At 37.9% G+C, this 27,974-nt stretch overlaps 1 protein-coding gene across 2 annotated transcripts; it reads left to right on the forward strand.

Moving 5' to 3' along the window:
- The first annotated feature begins 283 nt into the window (after positions 1–283).
- Positions 284–27,968, forward strand: sfpq (splicing factor proline/glutamine-rich). Of its 2 annotated transcripts, XR_003675024.1 has the most exons (12): positions 284–1,427; positions 2,292–2,480; positions 2,578–2,879; positions 2,985–3,080; positions 4,740–4,936; positions 5,021–5,105; positions 5,183–5,294; positions 5,376–5,424; positions 6,256–6,362; positions 24,194–24,242; positions 27,078–27,188; positions 27,560–27,968. XR_003675024.1 is itself a non-coding variant. In XM_028460599.1 (10 exons), exons 1-10 carry the CDS (start codon positions 396–398, stop codon positions 9,786–9,788), a joined length of 2,280 nt encoding a protein of 759 aa, XP_028316400.1. In that variant the 5' UTR covers positions 284–395; the 3' UTR covers positions 9,789–10,175. The 2 variants fall into 2 exon arrangements, 1 of the variants encoding a protein (XP_028316400.1); XM_028460599.1 differs by lacking the exons at positions 24,194–24,242; positions 27,078–27,188; positions 27,560–27,968 and adding an exon at positions 9,678–10,175.
- The last annotated feature ends 6 nt before the right edge of the window (positions 27,969–27,974 follow it).

A 27,974-nucleotide genomic window follows, 5' to 3' on the forward strand; every position in this document is an offset into this window, starting at 1 on the left:
ATGAATATAAGTATTTAATATTTACTACATAAATTTCATCACTTAAAATGTTAATATAAAATATAGTGTGGTCATATTTAAATGATATTCTCAATGATAAAATATACCTTTTTTTTTTTTTTTTAAAGTATTAATATACAAAATTAATTATTTTTTCCCCAAAAAAAGTTTGTGTGCTGAAGTAGTCATAATGTTGTGGCTCTCCACTTCACTGATGTCTTCATGCTCCGCCAATCAGAAATGAGAACGTCATGTGGGTGGAGCTCCAAGCTCAGAAGAAAGAGTAGAGCCGTCCGTCGCCATTTTGAACACCACAGGGTATAAAGAAGGCTGTGTTTCGTTCGAGGGAAAAAGAATCGTTTTATATCAAAAAATAATCTACAACTCAACAACTGATGTCTCGGTTCCACAATAACCACAGTGGTTTCGGAATGAACCACTTCCAGCCGCGAAGAGGCGGTGGCCCGGGCGGACCGATGCGTGGCGGCCTGATGGGTAACCCGAGCTTCAGGAGCCACCCTTTTAACAACAACAACCAGAACCGGCGAGGTGGCAACAATAACAACTTCAACCGGGGTCAAACCCAGCAGATCACGCCTCAGAAGCAGCAGCAGACGCCGTCGGCTCCCCTCATCCCCCCACCCAGTCCCGGCCCGGCTCTCACCATGAAGGGCCCGGTGCAGACCGACAAACCGGCCGAGCCACAAAAGGCCTCCGCTCCGGGAAATAAGGTCGAGTCCCCGACGCCGAAAGCCACAGTCCCCTCCTCCTCCCCTCAGCCCAACAAGAACCAGAACCAGCAGTTGAAGTCACCGACCGGCACCGCTAACGGGCAACAGCCGAGCCCGAAGCCCCCGGTGAACCCAGTGACTGAACCGCAACCGAATCCAAAAACCGGTCCCAATCCGGGCCAGAAACAAGGACCCCAGCAAGACCAGAGAACCGGGCCCCAACAAGGCCAGGCATCTGGGCCCCAGCAAGGCCAAAGAGCCGGGCCCCAGCAAGGCCAGGGATCTGGGCCCCAACCAGGCCAAAGAGCCGGGCCCCAACAAGGCCAGGGAACTGGGCCCCAGCAAGGCCAAAGAGTTGGGCCCCAACAAGGCCAGGGAACTGGGCCCCAGCAAGGCCAAAGAGTCGGGCCCCAACAAGGCCAGGGATCTGGGCCCCAGCAAGGCCAAAGAGCTGGACCTCAACAAAGCCAACGAACCGGCCCCCAGCAAAACCAGCGACCCGGAAACCAGCAAAACCAGCGATTCGGGCCCCAGCAAAATCAGAGGTCCGGACCCCAGCAAAACCAGAGATCTGGTCCCCAGCAAGGCCAGAGATCCGGGCCCCAACATGGCCAGGGAACTGGACCCCCTGCTGCCAAACCCGGGCCGAGTCAAGCCCCGCAGAACCCAACCACCAAGACGGATGAGCAGTCTAAGGTTTGTCTTTTTCCCGTTCTCTCTTAACTCGATAAAGGATAGAGCACAGCATGGACGGCCGGAGGTACAAAGGGTTGGCTTGTTTTAGTGATTTTCAATGTAATTTAGATTATTTAGGTGAGAAATTAGTTACGCAGTGTGTACAAAATAACACACACACACAACAGGTCAACGTTGTGCTGCAACAAACAAACATAATAATGGATAAAATAAATGCACGAAATGGTGTATTGTTTGTATTGCATTACTTGAGCTCTTCCGTTCACTGTCGGGCGGCGCTGTGATTGAAACCAAACATACCCACCATCCGCCATCTTGTTGGTCAGGTTTCATAACGAGGCCGTAAAAAAAAGATTATATAATTTTTTTACGGGTTGGGCAACACATTTTTACTTATTCTGCTGTTATTTCTGAGATCTTTTTCTCAAGTAATGTAAATTTGTTGTCGCGTGGTTTTAGTTTTTTTGTCATCTTACTTGTGGGGGAAGGGCGGTTACATGTGGAAATAAGGTTGGGGTTGCAAATCTTAATAAAACACAACGTTATAAGCTTTTTGCATTTACCCGTTTTTACTAGTGTTTTAATTTCGTACTTTAATGGGTTTAGTTTGATTTTTTTTGTTTTGAAATGTTATTCCTGGTTTTTAAAATAATGTGTAATAAACTAACAATAATGGTTAATGCTACAAAAGTTTAAAGTAGTGGAATAAGTGTTGTAATACAGCACATATATATGTATTCGAATTATTTTGAGTAAATTGGTCTACGTCCATGCTTTAATGAAAGCTTCTTGTAATTTGAACATTACATTTAATTATTTTTTTTGTTAATGTCTTTCTTTTTTCCTCTTGCAATCCACATTCAGGAGTTCAAAGCTACTCTCTCCATGTTGCTTAAGCCTGGCGAGAAGTCGTACACACAGCGATGCCGACTGTTTGTTGGTAATCTGCCCAATGACATCACAGAAGACAACTTCAGGAGGATTTTTGCTAAATATGGAGAGCCCAGTGAAGTCTTCATTAATAAAGCTAAAGGCTTTGGCTTCATTCGCCTGGTGAGACAGATCAGTGTATCACAATGTGCAAATATCTTCTTATATTTAGTGTCAGAAAGGACACGTCCTTACATCAGCTTGTATGTATTTTTTTCAGGAATCCCGGGCTCTCGCAGAGATTGCTAAAGCAGAGTTAGACGACACACCAATGAAAGGCCGCCCCCTCCGCGTCCGATTTGCTACTCATTCTGCCGCCCTTTCCGTAAAGAATCTGTCCCCATGTGTTTCCAACGAGTTGTTGGAAGAGGCCTTCTCGCAGTTTGGAATGGTGGAGCGAGCAGTCGTCATCGTAGACGACCGTGGCCGCTCAACGGGAAAGGGCATCGTCGAGTTTGCATCCAGACCCGCAGCTAGAAAGGCCCTGGAGCGATGCAATGAGGGAGTCCTCCTCCTCACCACGTAAGTTAAATGTACAAAAACATCTGATTGTGTTTTTTTTTTTTATTATTTATTGTTTTTGAAGTCCTGCATCAGATGATGCAAGTATGTGTGTTTCCTCTCCAGCACACCTCGCCCTGTGATTGTGGAGCCTATGGAGCAGTATGATACTGAGGATGGACTCCCAGAGAAAGTCAACCAGAAGAACATCAGATATCAGGCGTAAGTAACACACTTAAGGTTTTCAGGGCATCAGATTTTCTGTTCAGGGTTTACACATAGTGTCCAGCTACAATTTTTTTCATTTTTTTCCTGTTTCGATGACTTTACTGGCTATTAAACTTCCTGAAATCATACCTAGCATGCTAAATAGAGGGTTAATTGAGTCAACGACTGTTATTGATTTTACGTTCTATATGCTATGCGAGTGACTTGGATATTGATAAGGATTTAGCTATTTTGATGCTTTATTGATTCCCAATTAGGCTGAAAAACAAGTAGTACATGAGTACAGAAAAGAATACAGCCTGGTTTATTAAAATAAACATCTGGTTTATTATTTTTAATTATTCACCAATAAAAAATACCTAAATGAACAAATAAACAATACTTGGTGAAAATGGAGCTTAAATGCATGATATTGTCCTCAAACATGCATGTTCGGACTTTCAGTGTCATGTTATGGCCCGATTTTAAATAAAGAGAAACACAAAAAGTGTCGGATTTATTTTTCCGTTTCAGAATCTGAATTGTGTTTAGATTTGGGGTTTTTTTTAACATGAACTTGGAGAATCGGTAGCCATAATTTGCTGATGTGGGTGGAAAGTCATTTCTAGTCTTAAGTTTTCACATCTGCCGTTCTTTGTAAATAGCAGGTGTGATGGAGTCTATGGAGAGTTCACAGATGGCTACTGCCTAAAAAATAAGAAGCTTTTCTTTAGATCAACTTAATTAAACAAGGCTTAGACTGCAGTCTGTTCTCCTAATCGTCCACTCATTTTGATGTCACTCGTTATGAAAACAAATTCAAATGAACTGAATATAAATGTATAGCTTTAACTTTTACTGCCTCATCGAAGAAAAGTTAAAAAAAAAAAAAAATCCAGGTTTCAGTCTAATTTAACTAAAGCTGTAGTCAACCAAGGAAATGGTTGGTTGACCAAGACTATGGCACACGTAGCGATTAGTGAACCAAAAACAAAAAAAAGAGGGACAAATATTCTGTTTTGGCGTTTTGTGGTGTCGATTTGCTTTTAAACACAGACCATTTATTATATAAACCTTATTCAAGCTTTGACCAGAACCCAGCAAAGCAAAAGTGAAACCTACAAGTCAGACAGATATTTTTAGGTATTTATATCATATATAGGTATTAAAACCTATTTTTTTCCTCATCACAATATGACATATTTTTGTTTGTTTTATTGGTAAGCCTGCTTTAATTTATAAACAACTGTTAATGTCAACATCAGATCAGCACACGGGGAAACAAACGCACGTCAAACACAGGTGTGCAGTGTGCTCTCTGGTACAGAGACAGCAGTGGATCTACGTATCTAATGTAAGGATAATCCATGTTCTTGAGCAGAAAAGGGATTGATTTAATAGTTGATGCTTGTTTCAAGCCGGTTTTAATTCGTTCCCTCTGCTCTGAGGACAGCGCAGTGACAGCTGAAGCGCAACACCTTTTTTTTTTTTTTTTTGCAACGCTGCACGCACTCACACAGTTGTTGCTGGACATAGAATCATGTTTAGGCATTAAATACATTATATTGATATTTAATCCTGCTGGTCGACTATGACGGCATTGACCTATTAGTCGACTAAACGACCAAATTTTGCCGCCCTAAACCTAACGCACTCTTGTTTTTGTCTGTGTAGGGAACGTGAGGAGCCCCCCCGCTTTGCTCGCCCCGGCACATTTGAGTTTGAGTATTCCAAGCGCTGGAAGTCTCTGGATGAAATGGAGAAGCAGCAGCGGCAGCAGGTGGAGAAGAACATGCAGGAGGCCCGGGAGAAGCTGGAGAGTGAGATGGAGGACGCCTTCCATGAGCACCAGGCCAACATGCTCCGACAGGGTAGGTTTTTATCTGACTAAAGCAATGTTTGGGTCCTTTGCTTTGTAGGAACGACTCTAAGGGTTTAGTTTCTTCTACTTACAGATCTGTTGAGACGTCAGGAGGAACTGAGGCGTATGGAGGAAATGCACAGTCAGGAAATGCAAAAGAGGAAGGAAATGCAGCTCAGGTAAGTACCATAGATTATTATCTAATAAGAAGGTGTGTATGAGCTGTAGGAAAACTGATGGTCCTGTTTTTATTCAGACAAGAGGAGGAGCGCCGCAGACGAGAGGAGGAGCTTCTGCGTAAAAGAGAACTGGACGAGCAGATGCGTCGACAGCGTGAAGAGAATTTCAGGATGGGAAACTTTATTGACGTGAGTTTTTCTTCATTACTTTAACCTACGCGTTTCTGATTATCTGTCATAATTATAACGTCTTTGCTGTTTATTTCACAGAGGGAGAGGGAGCTGAGAATGCACCCTGGTGCAGCTTTAGCCATGGCTGGTAAGTTCATTCAAAGGATCACCAATCATAAGAATGGAAAATAACTTTAAAACAAACTATGTTGCAGTGCAGTGTTATTGCACTAATTGAATTGGTTTGGTTTGCAGCAGATACAGTAGGGCTTCAGAGTTTCTGTTAAAATACTTGTAAACATTTTCCTTTCATGCACTTTCACTTATTTGGTGTAATTACTGACAAACTAAACATCTTCAAACTTTATTTGTGAAGCAAAACGCTCCTCTACACTGTCTTTAACTTTTGCAGTCATTCGTTACTCTTCATTGGTTAAAAAAAAAAAGTTTCCTTTTTCATATCGTATCTTGAGTATTGAGCCCTATATCATAGTTGATTATTTTGTTACAACTCAAATTTTCGGATTTGGAAAAGTATGGAAAATGGAAACTATTGTATGGAAAAAATATTAATTTCTTAGACTGTTGTATTTTTTTTTAAAACATAACATTTTGAATATCTTTATTTAGATCTTTATTTTTTTTTTTAAGTGCTTGGTTGTCTAGATAGTTGAATGCCCCACCCTTTTCTACGTTCTTTCTCCAACCCAGGTGTTGTTCCACAATGTATTTACATAATACACATAGAGTTACTCAAATTTTTACATATGTTTCTGGAAATAGAATTTTAAATTTAAATGATTGATAAGGATTAAGAAAGTTACTGTCACTGAAATTCCACCAAATATCGCAAGATTGACTGAGAGATTTCGTACACAAACTCCTCACATTTACCCACCCGTTAGCTAATATAACGATTTAGTTTCAGGATGTTCTCTGTGCATGTTTCATGTTTGACTTATTGACCTATTTCTTCTAGACCTGCCTTTTGGTGGATCAGGACAGAAGTTCCCTCTGGGTGGACTGGGCTTTGAGGGTCAGCAGGGAATGGGAACGCCCTCCGCAGGCTTGATGAACAACGAAATGGTAAAGTATCCCATTTTTGGGAATCTCTCTAGTTGAAGTAGTTTTTTTTTTTTTTGGTGGGCGAGGCTTCTGGTTGATTTTCAGGGTGGATTATTAGTTGGAGTTGTAGTCGTAGAAATCCAGTTGTCTCAAAGCTTTGTCATCAGACGAGTCACTGGTGTGCTACATGTGAGTGTAGTGAACGCTGTCACTTTGCACTAAATGATTAAATACTGACTATTAGAGTCTATAGAAGGACTAAAGTGGCTCCTCACACTCGTATCACTTCCATTTTGTGTTGCTGAATACATTGCAAGTCCTGTCCTTTGAGAGCTGGACAGGCACCTTTCCCTGAACAACAGCAGAACCACACGTACCATAGTTCTAGTTCTGTTGTTTATCTTTGGACAGTGTGCTGCTCGTCATGTTGTTCACACAGTAGTAGTACTTCCATGTTTCATCTTATTTATTTTTTTTACCGCAGAAGACACGAATTTTGCACATGAACGGGTTTTTGTGTATTTCTTGAGTGAAATTGTTGATTCTCGTGCTGTGAGCCACTTTTAGTCGTTACACAGAGATGGAGTTTGTCCAACGGGCTGGCAGCTTTTGACCTCTCGTATACTGTAATAAATAAAGCATTAGTAATTTTAGTGCAGGGTGATGGCAAGTACAACAGAGAAAAAAAACCATAATGAAAGCAGTGACTCACCGAAATTCCTGCCACCGAAAATTGCCCATTTTCACGCCACAATCAAAGCACTCAGAGCTATGTGCGTCTCCAAGAACGTACTTGGATAATAAATAAAGCCAAGAAACTGATTTTCATGAAGAACTTCAATGCTCTTTGTGTTTTATTGAGAGAACATATTTAATTTGACCCTCTTTCAGCAGCCCAGTCAGTTATAGGCATGTACAATATTATTTTGTTTGTTTAACATTTTTATTCATATTGTGCATTGCTAGAATGTCTGCTTAAGTATTATGTAAATACTGGTTTGTGTCGGGGTTACATTTGGTATTTTCACTCACTGAACTCTACAACCCTTGCATTTTTAATGGATCCTACTCAGTTGTTTTTGGTTTTATTTGTCCAAATACATCATCATTTCTCAATGTTCTTGCAACGTATATAGTTAAAGAAGTCTAGTTTTTGGTTTGTTTTTTCATGATTAAGGTGTTCAGTAATGTTTATATCTGCTGATATTTTCCTCACTCTGACTCTGAAGTTTGGTTTGACTACAAATGAGTTGAAGACCCTCATTTCTGTTTGAAGACTTCTTCTTCAAACCTTCAAACCAAAAGTCTCTAGACTTTGAGAAACTTGACTCAAGCCACTCTGGTTTCATTAAACTTGTCTGAGTGAATCACCAGCTCTAATGCTGGTCATTATTCCGTTTTAAACTCTTTGCTGTAGTAGTATTAGTATCTGTTAATGCTTTGCTTTTATGCCAAACATGGATTACCAAGAGATATATTTCAGTCCCTGATATCTGGGACTAAATATTTGGTTTAAGTATTTTGTGCGAGACACTTTATAACAATGTTAAATTGTTTTGTTTCCTTTTGAAAAGGTGAATGAATTTGAATTTACTCAATAGGAAACATGAACCTTGAACTCAGATTATTTGGGTGTTTTTAAAGGAACATTTTTGCAGCCTACACAAGATAAAACTAAAGTTTTACAACCTGGCCCCAAGTAGGGCCTCCGATTTTTCCATTGAAAATTACCCTTTCAGGGGTATACACATTTCGGTTATTTCACCGTTTCATCTGCTTTTTCTATTTTAATGTTACTGAGAAATACACAACCCAAATTGATGTGAAAGATTATTAATCAGAGCGCACAAACCGCCAAATGCCAGATATTGGTAGGTATCTGGATCAGTAATCCTGATCTTTGTACCATGATCATTCACACTTTAAAGTAGAAATTTTCATCGATATGCATACAGTAGGTCCAAATGTATGGACACCTGAAAAATTGCATTTAAATCTAAATGGGTAATTGAGGAGCCAACTTGACATGAGAGTACAATTTCATAAAGATCAGTCAATTATGAAACAAGATATGAATTTTTCAAATTTTACCAACAGTGAGAGATGGGACTTTTTTGATTTTCAAATTGATCCAAAATCAGTATATTGATCCGATTTCTTCCGTGGTGCAAAGTCTACCTTTGGTTAAAATTTCGTCAAAATACGTTAAGCACTTTTGACATAAACCCACTAACAGACTTCTTGGCGGAGGTAAAATATTGTATTGGATTTGCGTTAAATCTTGTAAATTAGATTTTTCTTTGCTTTAGAAGTGAAGGTCCAAGCAGTAGGGTCAAACTTCATAATATCAACAGTGTAGTTTCATAAAATGCAGCGTGAACATTTATGCAATATTTTGGCAAGTTTGTTGGTTCTTCACTCAAACACTTATATAATATATAATACACTTATGTATATATATAATAATCATCCTGAATGAGAAAATAGTTTGTCGCATAGCTATACCCGTTTCAGTAAATGAATTCACTGTTGTCCTTTTTCTGTAATCATGGAAATTCGAAGGCCCTACTTATGCTGATCAAAATGGATTATTCTAATCCCTATCAAATCTTTGTCACAATAATAGTTGTTTAAAGCACTTGTAAAGAAGATGTCTGCATGAATGAACAATGAGTTTCTTTTATGGGACATGATGGTAGTACAGTTATGGTGCAACTTTTGGACAAATGCGCAAATGAGTTTAAAGTTTCAGCTCAGTCATTTTAAGACTGTTGCAGTTTTCACAGTGTTCCCATTTAGTTCTTTTACAATCTTTACATGCCTTTACTTTTAGAGAATGCTCAATCACCTATTTAATTAATTAATAAATGGTGATGATACCTCATTCAATGCAAACTATCGAACAACTAAAATAAATCTGCATTAGCTATTTAATTTAAAGCAGACTGCAAACGTTCTTACAAAGACTTCCAATCAAAGGCGTTGGCATCTTGTCAATTGCGATAGATATGTATTAGGATGACCTGATAAACATTTTAGATGGTGGTAAAAGTCTTGGCATGTTCTGGAGAAGAAATCGTTGGAGGTAGGCACTGACTAACGAAAGCATTACCCTTTTCTTCCTTTTCTGTATGTAACCTGTGGCACCTGCGGACCTTCACATTGGAACGAACGGACACATCTCCTGCTAAATGTCAAACACACTACCTCTTTATTGCCACACTCTTACACACCCTCACATGGACATGAACTGTGTGTGTGTGCGCGCGCACCTATACTCCCCATACCTCCCTTTTTGTGTTTGCCTTCCTGGCACATGTTCTTCCCCCCCCTCAGCGCAATGAGCGCTTCAACCAGGGTGGTCCACGGGGCATGGTTCCTGGTAACGCTGGATTTGGCAGGGTCCGTGAGGAGTTTGACGGTCCTGCTAAGAAACCCCGTTTTTAAGCTGCCATCATTGATTCCAGCAGCCCCATTTGTACAGATTTTCCAAACCCAACATGTTGAGTTACATTACGTGTATTTAAGTTTATGTTGCCTCATTTTACTTCTTTATTACTCATTTTATGGCAGTCAACTCTATCTTTTTATTTTGTTATGTATTTTCCGTAGTATAGGAGTAAAAGGGTGATCCCTCCAGGAGGATCTAGTAGTTCCTTCTGATCATGTAAAACTTTATTTCTTGATGTAATGTGCTTTGTGAGTCATCGTGCAGTGATAATTGTAACAGTTCTCTCCACTTCGTAAAGGCATTGTTTTGTTCCAGACATCTGAACTCAAAGCATGTACTATAATAAAGACAATAAATCGAGACTTTGGTTGTATCAGGATGAACCGGTAACCTTTATTCATTTACTTCAGTCTTAGTGTCTGAATTTGAAAGTAGCCAGATACCAACTCTAAGGAGATAGTGTGGCACATGAGACTTTAAAGGGTTTAAGTGCTATCTCTGCTTCCATCCTGGCCTTTATCCACAGCATTATTGCCTGAATAATGAGAAAACTAAATACTGTAAATTATAATGGTTTTCACGTTGTTCTGTAGAGTTGCCAAATATTCTGGGTGTTTGCGTATAACAAGTTATACAATTTGGCCAACTGGTCTTTTACAGATCTACCAGTTCTTGCTCTAAAAGCTGAATACTGAAAACTGATCTGAATGAAAATACTTGTCAGTCATTTTGTCAGTGATAGGACAGCAGAAATATTACACATAGACCCTTTACAAGAGTGTGTGTACGTGCATGCCTTCAGTTTCCAAGCCAATACACCGTTGGGGTGCAGTGTGTGTGTGACTTGTGGTTCAATGAGAACAATTCCATAATCACTTTAAGGTGGACATTGATTATTTTGATAGTAGCAGGTTCTTACACCTGTTCCAACAGTTGCATCTAATTATTACATCCACATTGCAGTCGTTTGATGCATTTAGAAGTGCATGACTGTAAGCAGTCTCCAAATAGTCCCAATACAACTTTGTCACTTCTGATACAATTCCGATAATGTAGCTGTACTGATATCAATCCAATACAATGATCATAACTACTTCCGTTACTTATTTTGTAATGTGGAATGTTAGAAAAGACTTGATCAAGTGATATTACTCAGAAAAATAATCAACAGTACGTATAAGGAAAACGTACTTTTATTATTAACAGATGGGTTACATACATTTTAACCCAAGCCGATATAATGGACAATCTTACAAGCCAACATTGTTTAGTGATTCTGTGGTATTACAGGTCAATGGAGCACCTTGTGTATCAGGGATGCTGTAATATATCAGTGACAGTGAATGAATTGCTAATAATTACAGTCAAAGACTCCTGTGTTACAGTCATCACTACTGATAATGGGAGTTGACAATCTATTGTATCGTATGCCAATCATTTATGAAAGTGATCTTCCAGATTGGTTTGTGAGTTTCAACTAATAATCAAACACTTAATCATTTTGTCACCAACGGCTGAGACACAAGCGTGGCTGCTTTTGTGACCCTTCTGATTCCAAAAGTCTTTAACTTCTGGCAAAGTGGGATCGTTTTATTTCCCAAGCATAGATGATGTCTTGATGATATGGGATTTGAACCGCTAACCCCCCGGTTATTGAAAGACCAGCCGTTTGTCCTAAACTACTTTGTACCAGTACCTTTTTTTGTTGGCCTCAAATCACATTTCTTTTAGGAGTTTTTCTCTCTGTCTGGATTTCCTAGAAATGTTAGAAGGCAAGTACGACGACTTCGTCCTTTTTGTTATTTGAACCTAAACCACACTACCCTAACCGACTGGTTTCACGTCTTGTTTTATGACGAGTAAAAATGAGTGGGGATCAATCATTACACCACTGATCACTGACTGAACATATGACTCTCACAAATGCTTTTTTAAATACCCTTTTTAATACTGCATTGAGAACTCTTGTGATAAAAGATTTTGACTGGCAACACATAGGCTTGACTGGCACAGAGACAATATGTGAATTTCCAGGCTTGTCTGATGGCTTAGGTCTGTGATTCCCAAACCAGAAATCCTCAGCACAAAGCTGAGCAGAACCTGGTCTTCAAGACCTCGTTCCAGCTCTTGTTGCACCTTCGTAATGGAACGGGAACAGATAAACCTAAAGTATTTAATCCCCTTCATCTAGGGATGTAATGATTCACTCAACTCCCGATTCGATTCACAGCACTGGGTTCACGATGCGATTCTTTCGCGATTTATATTACAAAATGGGACTGTAGACAAATGACTGAAAAATATTCCTTTGTTTTTGTTGGGAAAAAAACAGAATACTGTACTATTTTCCTTGTATTTTTCATTGTCAAAAGAATTTGATAAACTATTCAAAACAATGCAATTTAACTAAAAATAAATCTTGAATGACATATATAAAGGAATACAAATGAAGAAGAAGCCTATTAATTTATATTCTGGTTCTATAGTAAACAATGCAAAACTGCATAATAGTTCTTTTTCTTTTTAAAGGTGCAACTAAAAATATATTTCATTGCGCTGTATTTACGTCAGATATTTGTTTGGACCAGCAGAGGGCGCTGGTAACCCAGTGGTCGGTTGGCATGCAGATATTCTAGCAGTACAGAAGAGATGCTATGCACTAGCAGACAGAGCTAATAGAAAATTGTGAGTATTACAGATATTCACGTTATATTACAGATATTCTTTCGGTGCTAAAGGGGTATGGAATCATTTATGAACATGTTTAAGAGTAGTAGGCGGCCAGAAAGAAAGTTGTAGCAGATTCCGCCCACCGCCAACACTTCTGGACAAGAGAAGGATAAATATATATAGCGCCCTCTGCTGTTTAAAAAAAGTAAAGTTAAACACAAACAGTGGTTCAGTATCAGATGTATATCTGAGATTTTAAACATATAATCCATTGATTAGAGCATGACAGGCTAAAACAACTTAACTGTAATTGGACACGCATTATATTGCTTTTGCTATGACGAGCTTTACTTGAAGTCTATAGCAGAAGTTTTTGGACAATCGGAGGATTCGTGGAAGCCGTCCTCTGTTAAAGTGGTGGAAGGAGACGGCGTAAGAAGTGGGTGTAAGTAATCATTGTAACTGAAGCTCATGGATGAAGCACTTTCCATTGAATCCCATGAAATCGCCACTTTGTGTTGCTCACTTTTCACTCATTAATTTCAAGTATTTAATTGCAGGTAATGAAAATGTTCCCACTGTGGGAACTGGGAATAATGGCAATTTGTTGTCTGTGGTTGTCTGTCCAATTGTTGACTCTAAAGGATGCCTTTCACTAAAAGGCTGCTAAAAATAACTTTAATACAGTAATTGAATAGATTATATGTGCTGCTGCAGTTAGAGGTAAGAAAAGATGGATGGTTTTCTATTTCACAAAGCTGTTCAAGCTTGTGTATCTGAATACCAGTCTGTAGCCCAGATTATTACAATTTAAATGGTTCCATCTTGTTAAAATTAAAAACAGGATTGAATAGACAATTAATGAGAAAAACCTGTATATTATTAAAACAAGGTATCCAACAATGAGTTCCAACCAAGTAATTTAATTGAACAAGAGACATTCCATGAATGCTGATAACGAGTAACAACAGCACTGGGACTTTTTACAGACATTATCACTCATCTGTTCAGGCGTTCTAATAACCGTGAGTCAACTTTCAGTTCGTAAATGATTGTGTTGCCATGGCGACAGCCTCATCTCCCTTCCATTGTGGGCCTATTTGTTTTGGTGAAGTTAAATGAATTATTTAAAAAAATCCTAATCTGTCGCTTAATACTGTTGACTAATAAAATATGCTTGTAGAACTGTTGTATAAAAGCAATATCACGTGCTGAAATTTTGTTCGTAGATAATCACACCAGTGCTGCTTTTCAGCACAACAGCATTCCTTGTGTGATAATGCAAAATTAACATTAAAATAAAATGAACATATTTACATAATTTTATAACAAGCAACTAAAACTATTTTTTGTTTGAATTATACTTGTCTACATATTAAGGAACACAGTCTTGCACTCTTATCAAAATGTATATTTCCTACATTTATTGCTAATTTCAAACTGAGGACATTTCCTGTTCTCCAGCCTATGGTCCCCCTGTATCTTATGAAGGCCTATGCTTAGTCTGCTCATAGCAAGAAACGGCTCATTAATCTTTAACACTGGAGTGACTACAGTACTGTGTTAGTATAATAAATACAAAAATATTTGATCACTATGAAAATAAGGTCTAACTTGCTTTATTTTATTATTATTCAAACTTTTATGTTGAGGTTTATGGTGTTGAAAATTGTTTTAATGCTTCTTGGTAAAGGAAATGCAGTTTGTTTTTGCAAAGAAAAGTTGTCTATATTCCTATGAAATTTGAAAATATTGTATTACAAGCAACACAGCTACTAATTTTGAATTAATGTTAGAAAATAATGCTAATAATTAGAGAGAAATCATAAATTTCAGTTTTGCTTTTAAATATTTAGAATCTATTAATTAAATGCTCCGAAACATGACTAGATAAAGATAACTCAACTGTTTTATTTTAAATACAAACACCTTTTGGTGCTATTCTTCTTTGACAGTGCCTAGTAGGTTTATCCAAGAAACCATATAATTGGTTCAAATATTTGTGGTAGTTTGTGTGTCTGCAGTTATTGGGTTTGGTGGCATTAAGGTAAGAGACTTAAGTATTTAACTGTCATAAAGGATCTCTGTGCATGGGTTAAATGCAGAGTAAACTTTGTGTATTTATTTAGATAAATCTTTTGATGGCAGATAAAGTAGACTTGTAGTGGCAAAGTGGATCCCTGCATAGTTAGAACTGTTTATAAGGATTGTTTATCTTGCTTGTGTTTTATGTACCATTTTCTTTAACAGGTCTGACCAGCTGTGGCTGAGTAGTTTGGACACTGAGATGCTTTAACTAAAGCCCTGTATGCTCAACTTCAGGATACAACATTAGACTACATATTTATTAATAGTGAGAACATATGACTGCAATGTAGATGTTATGTAAGTTTATATTAAGGCATTTTAAATATCACAATAGGTGCAAAGAGAGATGAATTAAAGTAATTTTTCAGCTCATGATTAAGTTTTTGTCCATACTGAGGCCCTAAATGAAATAATTGGCAAGAACAGTTGTTTGGAAAATGTCAAACCAAGGATAATTTATTCTGAATGCATCATACTCATATCTTATCAAGTATGCTAAAATGAATTACAGTCAGCAAGGACTCCACAGACCACCTGTGTTAGGGTACATGAGTATCTTTGTATGGTAAGAGTAAATCTTGCACTAAAGAAGTTGATGTTCCTAACCTGTATAATTCCATGTTTCTATTACAGCACTATAAACAGTAGGAGACTTTAGTTTTCCCCACAATAAAAACCATCAGGAGACCCCGTACTGGGTTGCTGTGCTTTAAAAGATTAAAGTATCATTAGCTGTGTTTCCAGAACAGTTTTTTCGCAAAGCAAAAGCGAGTTTTTCTAAAGTTTTTCGACAAAGTATAATTGCACTTTATTAGACTTGACTACAGGAAGATGGACTCTCCAAACCTTCTTATAACTAGGGTTGGGCATTGTTTAAATTTGAACAATTCTGATTCTTTTAAATAGGAATGGTCCAAAAAGTTCACATGCGCAAACACTTCCGGTGGATTCTTCTTCATTGGTGTTTGGTGGCTTTTTTTTCCGTTCAGCGAACTGTATTGAAAGTGGGAATCGAAATGTAAACATTTGAACGGTTCTCAGAATCAGAAAGTTAATCCCGGGACCAATCGATGCTCAATGCTCCCAACCTCCTTTTAACACTGCATTTCTTTGTTGTTTCCTGTCTAATGTGGCAGTAAAATTAAGTATAATGCTATGAAATCTCTCGGTCGTCTTCTGTCCACACATAGCGTGACATGTTTTCTTTGGTAGAAGTGGTTACTTGGCCAACTACGTCAACTCTGTGACGTGTAATTTCGGTAAAAGTGTTTCCATGGCGCTTTAGCGATAAATTTCAATACCGAGACATCTTAAAAACCTCCTCATGAAAGTATAAACGTTTTATCAATACTTAAGTGTTTTTTTGAAATTCAGGTGTTTTCATGACCAGTGATTGCGCCATTTCGATTTTGCGCATTTCCAAGGGTAATGGAAACACTTTTAGTTACTCATGATCGTAATGCGTGATCTGTCTGACAATGGATGGGTACCGAATTTGATAGTTTTTTAGGTACTGATCAAATACCGATTCACGTAAAATCAAACCATGTTTCATTACCAAAACGCATCATCTTAAATGTGAGGGAGTGGAAGAGTAGGCGATTATTCGTGCAGTAACTGAACGCAACATTGCAAGCACGAGCGTAGTGACGGCAGTAGCTTCAGGTTCAGCAATAGCTGATAGAAAGTATGGCGTTGCTTCTTAATATGCGCTGCAGACTGAGCACCTGCCCAACCCCCGCTCAACGCAGAAACATGACTGGTGTGAATGTGAGCTTCACTCCGGAACAGAGTATTGGTCCAAATGTGAAAGGTACCCATCCCTATGTCAGAAATTTACTGAAAATGGCAATTAAAGAATCTGTCAGTTTTATTTTACTTTTCATTTTAAAAATAAAAAATTATCCCTCTAATAAAACAAAAAATATTGGGACTTTTTCACATCCATAATGATGTTTATCCTGCATTAAATGATTAATTGTTACAAGTAACATAAACTAGTTTTTTGTAGTCTTTAATTGATACTAAAACATGATGCAAATGTTGCATCCTACAATCTTTTCTGCACCACTAAGTACTCCTTCCTATAATGATCAAGGATATTTATTTGTCATTCGTACTCATGAGAACATGTGCAGAATGAAATTACAAATTGAGTCCCCCGTTATGCATAAGAATAAGAGGATATATTCCTATACGAATGCAGGGCAGTGTGCGTAGATTATCTTGCCTGTTAAAATGAGTTCACTTTGGACTGCATTTAGTATTTGTGATGACGGTCATCGTATACAGCAGTAAAGCATTTTTCTGTTCCAAACTACTATTTTTACAATAGTACTTCCCATTGTTGTTGACTGTCATGTTTGTGTGTTGGTGTTGTGTGCTGCTTGTTTTTCTTTAACAGGTTTGACCTTCTTTTAAGGTGATGGACTGAAAAGCAACTTCAGGAGTTTTAGTCTGTAGCTTCTGTTGGACCTTTTTCTTTTTAATACATGCATATTTATCTTTTAAAAAAAAAAAAACCCAAAACATACGTTTTTCTTATCATTGCAAGTTTCAAGGTTTTGGTTTATAGCTGAAGTTGTAGAATTTGTCACTGAAAGGACTTTAAAGACTTCTAGTTTACAGTGACTATTATTTTGGGCCCTTGTTGATCTTTACATCTGTAAGTTTAAGACAGTGTCTCTAAAAGACAAAAGTTGGCACAACGCACTGTGTGGTGTCTAAGGCCACACAGGAATGTTTATTCCTATAGTTTCAGCCTTTTGTTCATGTGGATTAAAGTCTATTCCAACCTCACAAGTTGAGAATTCTCCTGAACTGCACAGACATGGTCTGTACATGACATTTTATATTTTTCAAAGAGAAGAAAAAATGAGCTTCCAATCTGGCAACCTTGAACCCTAACCCATTCAAGTAAAATCTTGAAAAGACAACAATGGTGGACCAACATTATTAAAAGAAAATCTCGACCATGTGTGGCAGTACAAAAGATTCCTGCTCTTATTTTCTTCGTTTCCACAAACTTTATGCTAATGCTAACTCTTGTCTTATTTTGATGTTCACATTAGCATTGCCACAGCATTTGACCTTTCCACATACTATCACAAACTGCACACACATTTATTAGACATGCACCTTTTACATTTATCCCTCGACCTTTGGTCTACAAAAGGCTGCTGGTGAGAAATGTACCATAGATTGAGAACCAAGACGTCAGAATCAAGCAGTGAACAGCAATGGTGTTTGAGGACATCAAAATGAATTAAACTACGGAACATTTGAAGGTAAATATTTAGGCTGGACTTAAAAAATACAGAACAACTTAACGCAATTGTGTGAATTTGTATTATTTGCACCCATTAAATGCCGAGCTCTAATCTGTATTGATGAAAAAATGGTAAATACCTTTAAAAGTTGCATTCTTCTTTCTATTCTTGGTATAACACATATATTTTTGTGTAATCACATTAATTAGTAAGAATATAAAAGTGATCGATGAACATTTGTACATTTATTATGCTCAGGGTTCTGATAAAAGTAGTTTAATTGTTATAAATGTCCAGGTAAGGAAAAAGGTAACTAATACATTTCCAAGACTGTTACTACTGTAATATTTTCTGAAAGATGAAATTATTAATTTCTGAAAATGTTTGTGTGAGAGCACATGGGCTGCACAGTAAACATTTGGCCATTTGACAGGTTGAATGCTCTGCCGCTTTGGCGGACGTTATTTTGAAATTATTTGTTGACGTCATGGCATGCATATTCAGAATAATGAACACAAACGAGTAATTCTATGATTTATTTACATGATACACATCTCTTAATTTAAATGTCACAAATTAGATTTTTTTCTTACTGAGACTTCTGTTCATTAGTAGCTGAAAGCTCCAGTAACGGCATCTTTCTGACTATCAAAGACATCTTTGGCACGTGAGCTCATAGATTTTGTGTAGTAGATGAACCACTTTTTTCTATCAAGCGTAGGCCTTTCGATGACGATGAATAAAATGAAGTTTTTGTCTTCGCTAAACTTGAATATTTAAGACGATCGCAGTAAAACAATGTGTCCAATCCAGTCATCTTCTCCACTGTAGTTCACCCTAAATTTCACATCAGAAGTTTCCTAATTCTAGAACTCACACAAAGTGAAACACCTCAGTTTTGTATCTGGTTGGCTCAGGCAACATGCCAGTAGAAGCTTGGAAACCTTTGGGAGAGATAGTGGTAGGGTTTATGATTAAACTGTTTGACAGATGACGAAGTACAGGCTACTAACTACCATCTTCAAGAACCAGGGAAATGGCCAAGCCTGGTAACTATGAAGATACTTTGGGTAAGAGTTTTAGATTAAGAAAAGATCAATGAGCAACAGTTCAGGAACAAGCACTGCAGAAGAATTCTTTACATAGAGAAGTTTGGAGAAGGTCAGAAGAGGAAGTGACTGAAGGCAGTGAGAGCAGGTGTGCTGTGTTGCAGATTAAGCAATGAAGATATTGAGATTTTCAAAGTTGGTGAACAAAATGGAAGAAAACATTTTTGATAGGTAAAATGAGAGCGAGTTTAGTCATGCATGTAGAGGAGATGGAGGAAAGAGAAGAGAGAAGACCATGGTGAAGCTTGATGGGTGCAATGAGGAAGATGATCCATCCAGCAAAGAAGAAAACCCTGGACCAGTTAAAGAATCATCATACCTACCTGTCCCAAAATATAGGCCGTAATGAACTAGTTAACCATTTGATCAATTTTTTTTGACAGTTTTTAATACAAGCTTAATTACTTTCACTGTAGAAAGCAAGTTTGTTTACACTTCCACTCTTTCCCCCGACTTCAAAATCACCTGCAGTACCTTCAAAGCCCATCAGGGTGCACGTAAATATTAATGCCGGATTTCCACTGGTTGCATAACTACTCCATAACATCTCCGCTGTGTAATCTGCAGTCCGTCAATTCCCTCCGCCTTTGTCTGTGCTGCGTATCTGTTTTGGCGAGGAGTCGAGATCTCGCTAATTCACACATAATAAGATGCAGCGCGTTATAGTCACTACAAAGAGAAGCACAAAGCCGTACAAACAGTTCATTGTATCCTTCGAGTGGAGCAGAATGAAAGCAACTCGGTCCTGTCCTGTAGATCTGCTTTGGTGGACATTATTGTTATATAACCATAGATAGGGTCAGTATTTTACAACAAATAAATCCACTGCTGACCTGTCCAGGGTGTAGCTTCGCCTAGCGCTCCAAAAATGTTGCAGATAGGCACTAGCAAACGCCCGCGACCTTGATCATATGCATGCAGTGGAATTGACACATTAGCTATGTTCAAAATCACATACTAACATACTACACACCAAGTACATACCATCTACTATATACTGTTAGTAGGATTAGGATGGTGACCGTTCCCACTGAAGTATACCTCCAAGTTTCCCAAGATGCATTTGGAACCTACACTGACAAAAACCTGAGACTAAATATCTCTGGTGATTTTCCACCTTTGAAAGTTGTGAAAACATTCTGAGAAAGTGACGAGTAGAATATCAGCATGTGCTCATTTGATCCATAAAACTCACCGAAACATGTCATGCCGACATTTCAGAGATTTTTGGAGACCCTCCATTGTGCTACTGACAAAACTTCCTGTTAACGTCAAAATAAGAGCCCTTTTTACAAAAGTTTAGAAAAAAAAAAAAAAAACTGCTGGAACAGGAGATGCTTTTGTTTTGAAATGTGGATGTTTGATTTTTAGTTTGAAGCTGGTCCCAGGACCGTTTTACGATCCACTCGCAATGCATCATGGGACGGTTGAGTATGAATAGTGTGCCCACCGTGCAAACTTCAAAAATATCCCTATATAGTATACACCTGGGAATTTTACCGTATTCAGTCTTTCCATACAATCTAATGTGAACACTCTACATACTCATTTTTTGATGTCAGACTTAGTGTGAGTAGTACGTTAGTATGCGGTTTCAAACACAGCCATTGACTATAATGGAAACGTATCCGCTCCATTGCTGTTACGCACCCAGTGGAAATTTGGGGTTGCCGACTGTTTCTAGTCACAAAAGCATTACTTTAACCTTACTGCAGCATCCATTTTCTACAGTGAGTTAAATGTAACCATTAACCTTCACATCAGCCTATCATAGTGAACCATTTTCTCCAGTAGTGGATGAAGGACAGGAAGCTCCGTGTTGTGCTTGTGTGCTTGTGCGTGTTTCATGTTTTTCGGGGGTACATGAGGAGGGTTAGCGGCTGTCACTCAGCTCCAGTTCCACAGTAGAGGTCATTGACGATGAGTAGTTCTGCAGAAGTCAGTGGACAGTAAAGCCCGGATTGTTTGCACTGCAGCCTGAGGTATGCTTACACAGATCAGCCCAGTCACCAAGGTAAGTGTCCATCCATGTTTACTACACCACGACGCATCCATCGCCCCCATAACTCGTCTCCTCTGACGTTAAAAGGGCTTCTGGCATCACACTGACAGAATGGCATCACAGTGCAGATCCAACCTTGTCATATGTGTGTGGGTAGAGGCCTGCACTGTGTGTGTGTGTATAGGTGTGTGTGTGCTTGAACACAAGTGTGTGGACAGATGGGTTTAACCTGTTTTTCAAACACTGAACTCAAACTACTGAGACGTATCTTGCAAAGAAGTTCCATTTCTTTCTATCGTGTGTGTTTTGCTGAAAGTTGGGTCATTGTGATGAAATGTCACATTTGTATTCCTATAATGATGCAGACTAAATAATGAAATTGTTTCCATCTGTGGCTTTGTCTTTGGCTTCTTGAAGCACAAATAATTATTGATTTTCCAAAGGAAATGTTCGTCACATTTGTTTCATTTAAGAGTCGACACTTAGCTGCTCACAGCGATGACTAGCATCAAAACAAACGTTCTAGTTTTTACTTAAAAGTATTTTCATTTCCACTGTACTCCAATCATTCAGTCTTATTTTTATTCAGAATTATGTATCACTAAGTGCTGCAGAAATGTTAATATTCCTATAAATGGTCTTGACCCATTTTTTACTCTTTGGTTTATTTTAGCATCCTATAGTTTAGCAAAGAATAAGAACTTTGAACAGGTAGTTATTGTAGCTAAAGCTGCAGTTTGTTTCATATTCTGCCCTCGTGTTTTAAAAATGCTGGGGTTACCCATCGATTTAATAAAGGTCTGAATTAAACACGTGTTCTGGAGACTCTACTGCTGACAGTTAGTGTTAAGTTTAAACTGATAAGCATAATAGAAAATGGACATGTTTCAATAATATGAGTCAATGCCTGCGTTTTAAAATCACACGTGCATTTGACTAAATAAGAAAAACTGGTTATTTTGATACTTTAGTACCCAAACATTATGTTCCTTAACAAAATAGTTAACTCTACAGTTGGGCATTATTTATGTTAGAAATGAATAAATATAGCCCCATAATAGAATATTACTTTCAGATTTGCTTATGAGAGGTAAAATAATGTTAACGCTCTTAGCTGATTGGCTGTTGGAGGCCAATTTGTTCTCTTGGACTAATTAAGTGAAATACATTGAACAGTTTAAACCCTTGATAAATCCAGATTAAAGTCTGTTTAAAAGTAGTTTTCTTTTGAACTCTTTGAACAAACTCTGTTTTGTCACTTAAGTTTTTGTAGAGACTTTCTGTATTCATGCACTTTTCTTTGGCTCCTCTGAAACCAATGCTGAACATCAGTGTGTGTTGTACTGGGTGGTACGGTTTGGGTCACTGGGTGGGAAACCATTCAACGACAGTTTTCAGTGTGTTTTTGCCGATGCGTAGATATGTTGATGAATCGCTGATGTTTTTTGTCTGCAGCATCTTTGACTATCATCAGACTCTCAGTTCAAACGAAACGAGGAAACGTGGGATGCTGAGAAACACTAAAATAACTTCCACTTTTACTAAGTTTCTGTTTTCTACATTGCCTTTACATTTTTGTGCTCCTCTTAAAACCACCATATTTACTAAGTATATATATATACATCTGTATTATTCTACCACATGTGGAAATGTGGACGCTAAGTGCAGCTTCTGTACAACTACAAGTTGCGATAAAATGAAAGCCTGCTTTATTTTCAACAAGCAAATTAAATAAATACCAGTTTGAAAGAAAGCAGAAATGAACAATAAATTAATTTTAGCCACCAAATATGGAGCAGTTTAACCTGAAGTTGGCTTCTGATTTAGGTGAGAGTGCAATTTCAAGTTTTTAATTCAATGTATAAATGAAATCTACAGTATGTAGGGCATCAAGTAATAAATGAGATATCAGTGCTCCATCTTCTCCTCGAAAGTCCTTTATTTTATGACAAATGCTTGTGTAATTTAGGGCAAATTTGTAGGGTTGTTTGTAAGAAATGTAAGAATTTTATACTTATACTTTATACAATTCTGATTAGATTACCATTAAAAATGTGTTCTATTCATTGGAGGTTGGTTGGAATAGCAAAAATAGCCTCTGGAAATATAAGACACAGACAATATCCAAGCAATAGGGTTAATAGGTTAGCGATATTTCAGTCCCTGCTGGATCTTCTCTTTTAATGTCCTTGATTTTGTGACACATTTTTATTTTATTTGGGAAATAGTGTTAAATAATTTGAGGAAAATTGCAAGATTTTGAAAATAAGAGTTTGAGATTAAAAATGACTACAGTCGTGATACGGTTCATTGTATTTTTTCATGTGCAGATACTTGGATATCCACATCTGAATTATTTGGTAATTTACTCAACGATTCAGGTTTTTTTCTGGAATTCTTACTTTCTGCTGTGGGCTGAGTTGGCTGATCTGAAGGGCCAGATTTGGCCCCCGAGCCTTGAGTTTGACACCTGCATTACAGTATGGAACTTGTGCTGCAAAACATTATTTATGCAAGACATTTTTTTTTACACACATTATTATATAGAAATCAATCAAAAACAATCTTTTAATGCAATACAAATATTTTGAAAAGATCTTTCCATTTTATTCTTTCATTAAAATATGAAAACGTATAATTAGGTATTTAAAAATGCATTTATCTTAATGGTTTTTAGTTGTAAATCGTGTTCTGCTCTCAGCAGCTTTCACTTCTCTCTCCTGGTGTGTGTTTTTTGCCTCCCAGTGTTGGAGCTCCTCCCAGTTGTGCCACTGGGATTGTACAGTAGCTGTTGTCTCTGGTTTCCACTGGTCACATGTCACGCTGTGGTTGAGCCAGTGAAGGCTGTGATGTTTCCATCTGCACTGTGATCCATCCAAACACACACTTTAACACTCCAGTGTGATGCCAGAATGTCCCACACACACACACACACACACTGAACACGTCTGTGTGTTCATCCTGTGAAGGTTGCGATGTTTTGTATCTCCAGTAGAAAAAAAAAAACCCTGAGTGTGTGTGTGGGCGTGTCTAGGACGTGAACAGGCTGGTCCTGGATCTGTGTTAATGTCACCGTCTCAGTCACACACTCACCAACACCTCACTCTGACAATAACACCTGACACACGCACACACACCAACATCTGCTCGCTTTCTAAAACCACACACACACACACAGTTTGTTTAGTCCTCAGTAGTTCCTATGAGTAAAGTAATCCTGTCGTCCTCTGCCAGACTCTGACTGTGTGTGTGTCTCACTGCAGGAACACAAACTGATCCCAGGAGGATGAAGGTTCTCACCAACCATCCACGGTGAGCTCCACACTGGTCCATCAAAATCACCCACAACTGTTTAGTTTATGACGGCTTCATATCTGAGCTGATAAAAAAAAAAACTTACTAGGGAATTTAAAACATTATTTTGCAGGGGTGTGAGTATGTACTCAACCAACGATTTGATTTGAATCCCAATAAAAATAAATAAATAAATCAAAGATTGTGATGTAATTATGCACCTTTTTTTAATTTGAATACATAGAGATCATATTTTGGATAATAAAAAAAAAACAATAAGTCAAAATAGAGATTCTCATTCTTTTATTTAAATTGTCAAGAATTTTTTAACTAATATATTTTCTTCTTACAAACTGAAGTTTAGGAACTGCATATTTCTTCTTTTATCACCACGCACCAGTTGAACAAAAAATGTTTTGTTTTGGGGATGTTTTTTTTTTTAACCTTTTTTATTTAGACAACTGGTACATTTTCAAACACAATTTTCTAACTTACTAAAATTTCGAAAAGTCTTACAGCAGTGTCCATATTGTGCTGGGAGTGACAGATAGTAACAATTATATGTTAAAAATAGCAGATCTGGGCATATTTCAGCCACGAATACATTATTTAGCAAAGTGATATTATTCATAACGGCAGCCAGGTGAGGATAAATCAAAGAAAAAGAAACGGGGGAAACAAAACTAAAATTAATAATTAATAAAAGTAAATTAATTAATGATAATTAAAAAAAAAAAATATGATGTCAAATATGTAGGATTGACAAGAATGGGTTGGAAATGTTTTTTAAATGCATATACAGTAATTTCTGGACTATAAGCAGCTTCTTTTTTCCCACGCTTTAAACCCTGCAGCTTAAATAATGACACGGCTAATTTGTAAAAAAAAAAAGAAAAAAGAAATCACTTTTTTTCCCACTAATTAATGGAGCTTCATCATTATTGATTAGACCAGTGAAACATGAAATTGTCGGTGCTCCCACTGAATCATCCTGATCAGTCATTTTGTTGCACACGCCCTCATCATGGCAAAAACACGGAGAAATGTTTATGAAGCAGCTTTGACAGACAGACAGACAGCGCAGCAGCCTGGATGAGGTCAGAATCAACCAGTTTGTAATAAAAAAAAAAAACAAACTACATCAAGTTGTTATATCACTACATTGGGTTTGTTCAGAAGCGATCGCGTCTGTAATTTGACTCGCTGTGATCGCTCCGCTGTAGTTCACTGTAAGAAGAACAGACGGAGGGAGCGGTGTATCCATAAAAAACTGTAAATGGACTGATGTGCAGACATGGAGCAGTGAGGAGGAGACTTCATGTGGAGAAGGAAAATCATTAGGTGAAACTTATTAGAATACCAGGAATTTTTTGTTAAAACGGTAGTATAGTAGCCCGCCTGATTGGCCGAGTCGTCTGAAGGTCACCCTCAGCAGCCAATAGAGTGCGGCCTGTGTGATGACGCAGTCTTGGAAAAATGCTAAATATTGGAATGCAATGTAAGAAAAGTTTCCTTGTGTTCCTTTCTTGGAATTTACATATTTTTCTTAAGGTGTGTGTGTCGCTCTGTGACGACGGTTCAGACTAAATTTCAATGGTTACGGTTCGGGTCGGTTCAGACGTTGCGGTAAATCAGGTGATGTGTTGCAATCAGTGGGCGTGCACTGGAGCTGTTCCCATTCACGTTTTTTAAGCCAAAATACGGCGCTTCTTGCAAATGTGACGTCATTTGGAACCAGAGTCTGTGGGTCCGGTGGGAGGAGTCCTAGTAACATGCCCCGCCCATTTAGCGTTATGCAGCCCAGCTACGCCACGAGCTTAAGTATCTTTCTCACTGTAAATTCTACCAACGTCTTGTTCAGATGATCAGATCACAGAGGTTAGTACTAACCCTAACCATTCATGACGTAACTGCTTATGTTATTCACAAAGAGAGCTACGCAAGATCTGAGGCTGTCAATCATCATCATATAACGTCAAATCCCGTTTTTCAATCTCAAATAACTTCTTTAAAACAAAGTTCACAGAAAAATTAATACTTGAACACAATGTTTAGTTTATGTTTAGTTCCATGGTTATTTTACAGTGTCAGATCTGTTTCTGTTACTGTAAAATAACCATGGAGCTAAACATAACAACCCTGGATCAACCTGTCACTGAGAATGTTCATGGACATAATATTTTCATTTAAATGTTCACCTGCACTACTCATCTATGCACTACTGCACTATTATCTTATTATTATTGTATTTTTATTTCATTTCATTATTATTATTATTATTACTGTTATTATCTTGTTATTTTATTTAGTTTGCACATATTAGTCTAACTACTCTTTATATTTATGTTATACTTCTTTTTTATTTATTTTTCTTTATTCTACTTGATTGTTATTATTTAATGTTTACACTATCAGAGAGAGCACAGTTCACCAAGACAAATTCCTCGTGTGTATTCAATGCATTACTTGGTCAATAAAGTTGATTCTGATTCTGATGTAGGGTGATCATAACTAATGATCACAGCAGAGTTTAGGTTTGGAATAAAATGATGTGACGAGTATTTTAACTTTACAGTTTGACCCACATCCCATCCGTTATCACTGAGGAGGCGGGGTTTATGACCTATACTGCAGCTATGGTTTTGATTAGTGCGAGAATGACGCATTAATGATGCTGACTCGCCTCAGATCCTTCTACATGCGGATGGGATTAGTGTCTGGTTGAAACTGGTTCAGGGTTAAAGAGACATTGGCTTCATTCAGGTCAGACGTGGTCGAGCCGTGTCGGGTCTTGTTTTGATCTGATTAAAGATTGTTTAACAGTCGATCTGTGTGTTTTTGTGTGTTTTTCAGGTGAAATGAAGACTAAATGATGCCAAATCTGCTGCTGTTTCAGAGTCAGGGTGGGTTTTTCTGAAAAAAAGGGGCCATAACGTATGAGAAGTGACATGGAGAGACCACATGGTAGGGCCTTATTGTTTAGAATTAGTGTATTGTGACTGAGCATTCAAAATGTTTTCTCTTTTGTGGTCATTTTGTGAGATATTGTTTTTTTTATGCCTTATTGTCATTTTGTGGGTTTTTGGTGTAATTTTGTTATTTAATGGCTTTTTTTTTTTTTTGATGAGTTCCTGAAGTAACTTTTGTGTTTATTTGTTGGTGTTTTTTTCAAGTCCTTTTGTATATATTTGTTATTTAGTGTATTTTGCTGTTATCCATTTCTCTGTCATTTTGGTTATTTACTTTGGGGCCCTCGGGCCACCAGTTTCTCACGTCTGCTGTAGATTGTGCAGCCTTGTATCATAGCGGAGTGTGTGTGTGTGTGTGTTTTTCAGGTCTGTCGACTGCAGTGCGTCTGCTTCTGGTTGGGTGACCGTCGGGAAAATGGTGTCTGCGTTCTCAGATCTGCAGATTATCCAGAGACGTGCGTCGGTTCGAGGCAGAGATCTGCAAACAAACTCCACCAGTGCACTATGGGTGTTTCCTACTTACTGGGAATACTGGAACACTGCATTTGTTTGGAGTCGGTTTAACTGTGTGGGACTTTTGTCCTGGTAAATGTTGGGACATGTTTGGAAGGCGGGGGCCGTCTATCGATGACTCCAACATTTCTATTCCTTGTCCCCACGAGTATCACATAATTATTTAATTTTCTGCAGGTAGAATACATTCAGTAGAACCAAAAGGAAGATCATTCTTAGGTTCACAATTATTTGTTTACAAATAAACACACATATACACTAATTGCTC

The sequence above is a fragment of the Gouania willdenowi genome, chromosome 11, assembly GCF_900634775.1.
Source record: "Gouania willdenowi chromosome 11, fGouWil2.1, whole genome shotgun sequence".
NCBI lineage: Eukaryota > Metazoa > Chordata > Actinopteri > Blenniiformes > Gobiesocidae > Gouania > Gouania willdenowi.

Coding starts and splice junctions, on each gene's coding strand:
- sfpq (XM_028460599.1), top strand. CDS start 396: ATGTCTCGGTTCCACAATAACCACAGTGGTTTCGGAATGAACCACTTC. Junction 4,937..5,020: donor GGCCAACATGCTCCGACAGG/GTAGGTTTTTAT, acceptor TTCTACTTACAG/ATCTGTTGAGACGTCAGGAG. Junction 5,295..5,375: donor GGATGGGAAACTTTATTGAC/GTGAGTTTTTCT, acceptor TTTATTTCACAG/AGGGAGAGGGAGCTGAGAAT.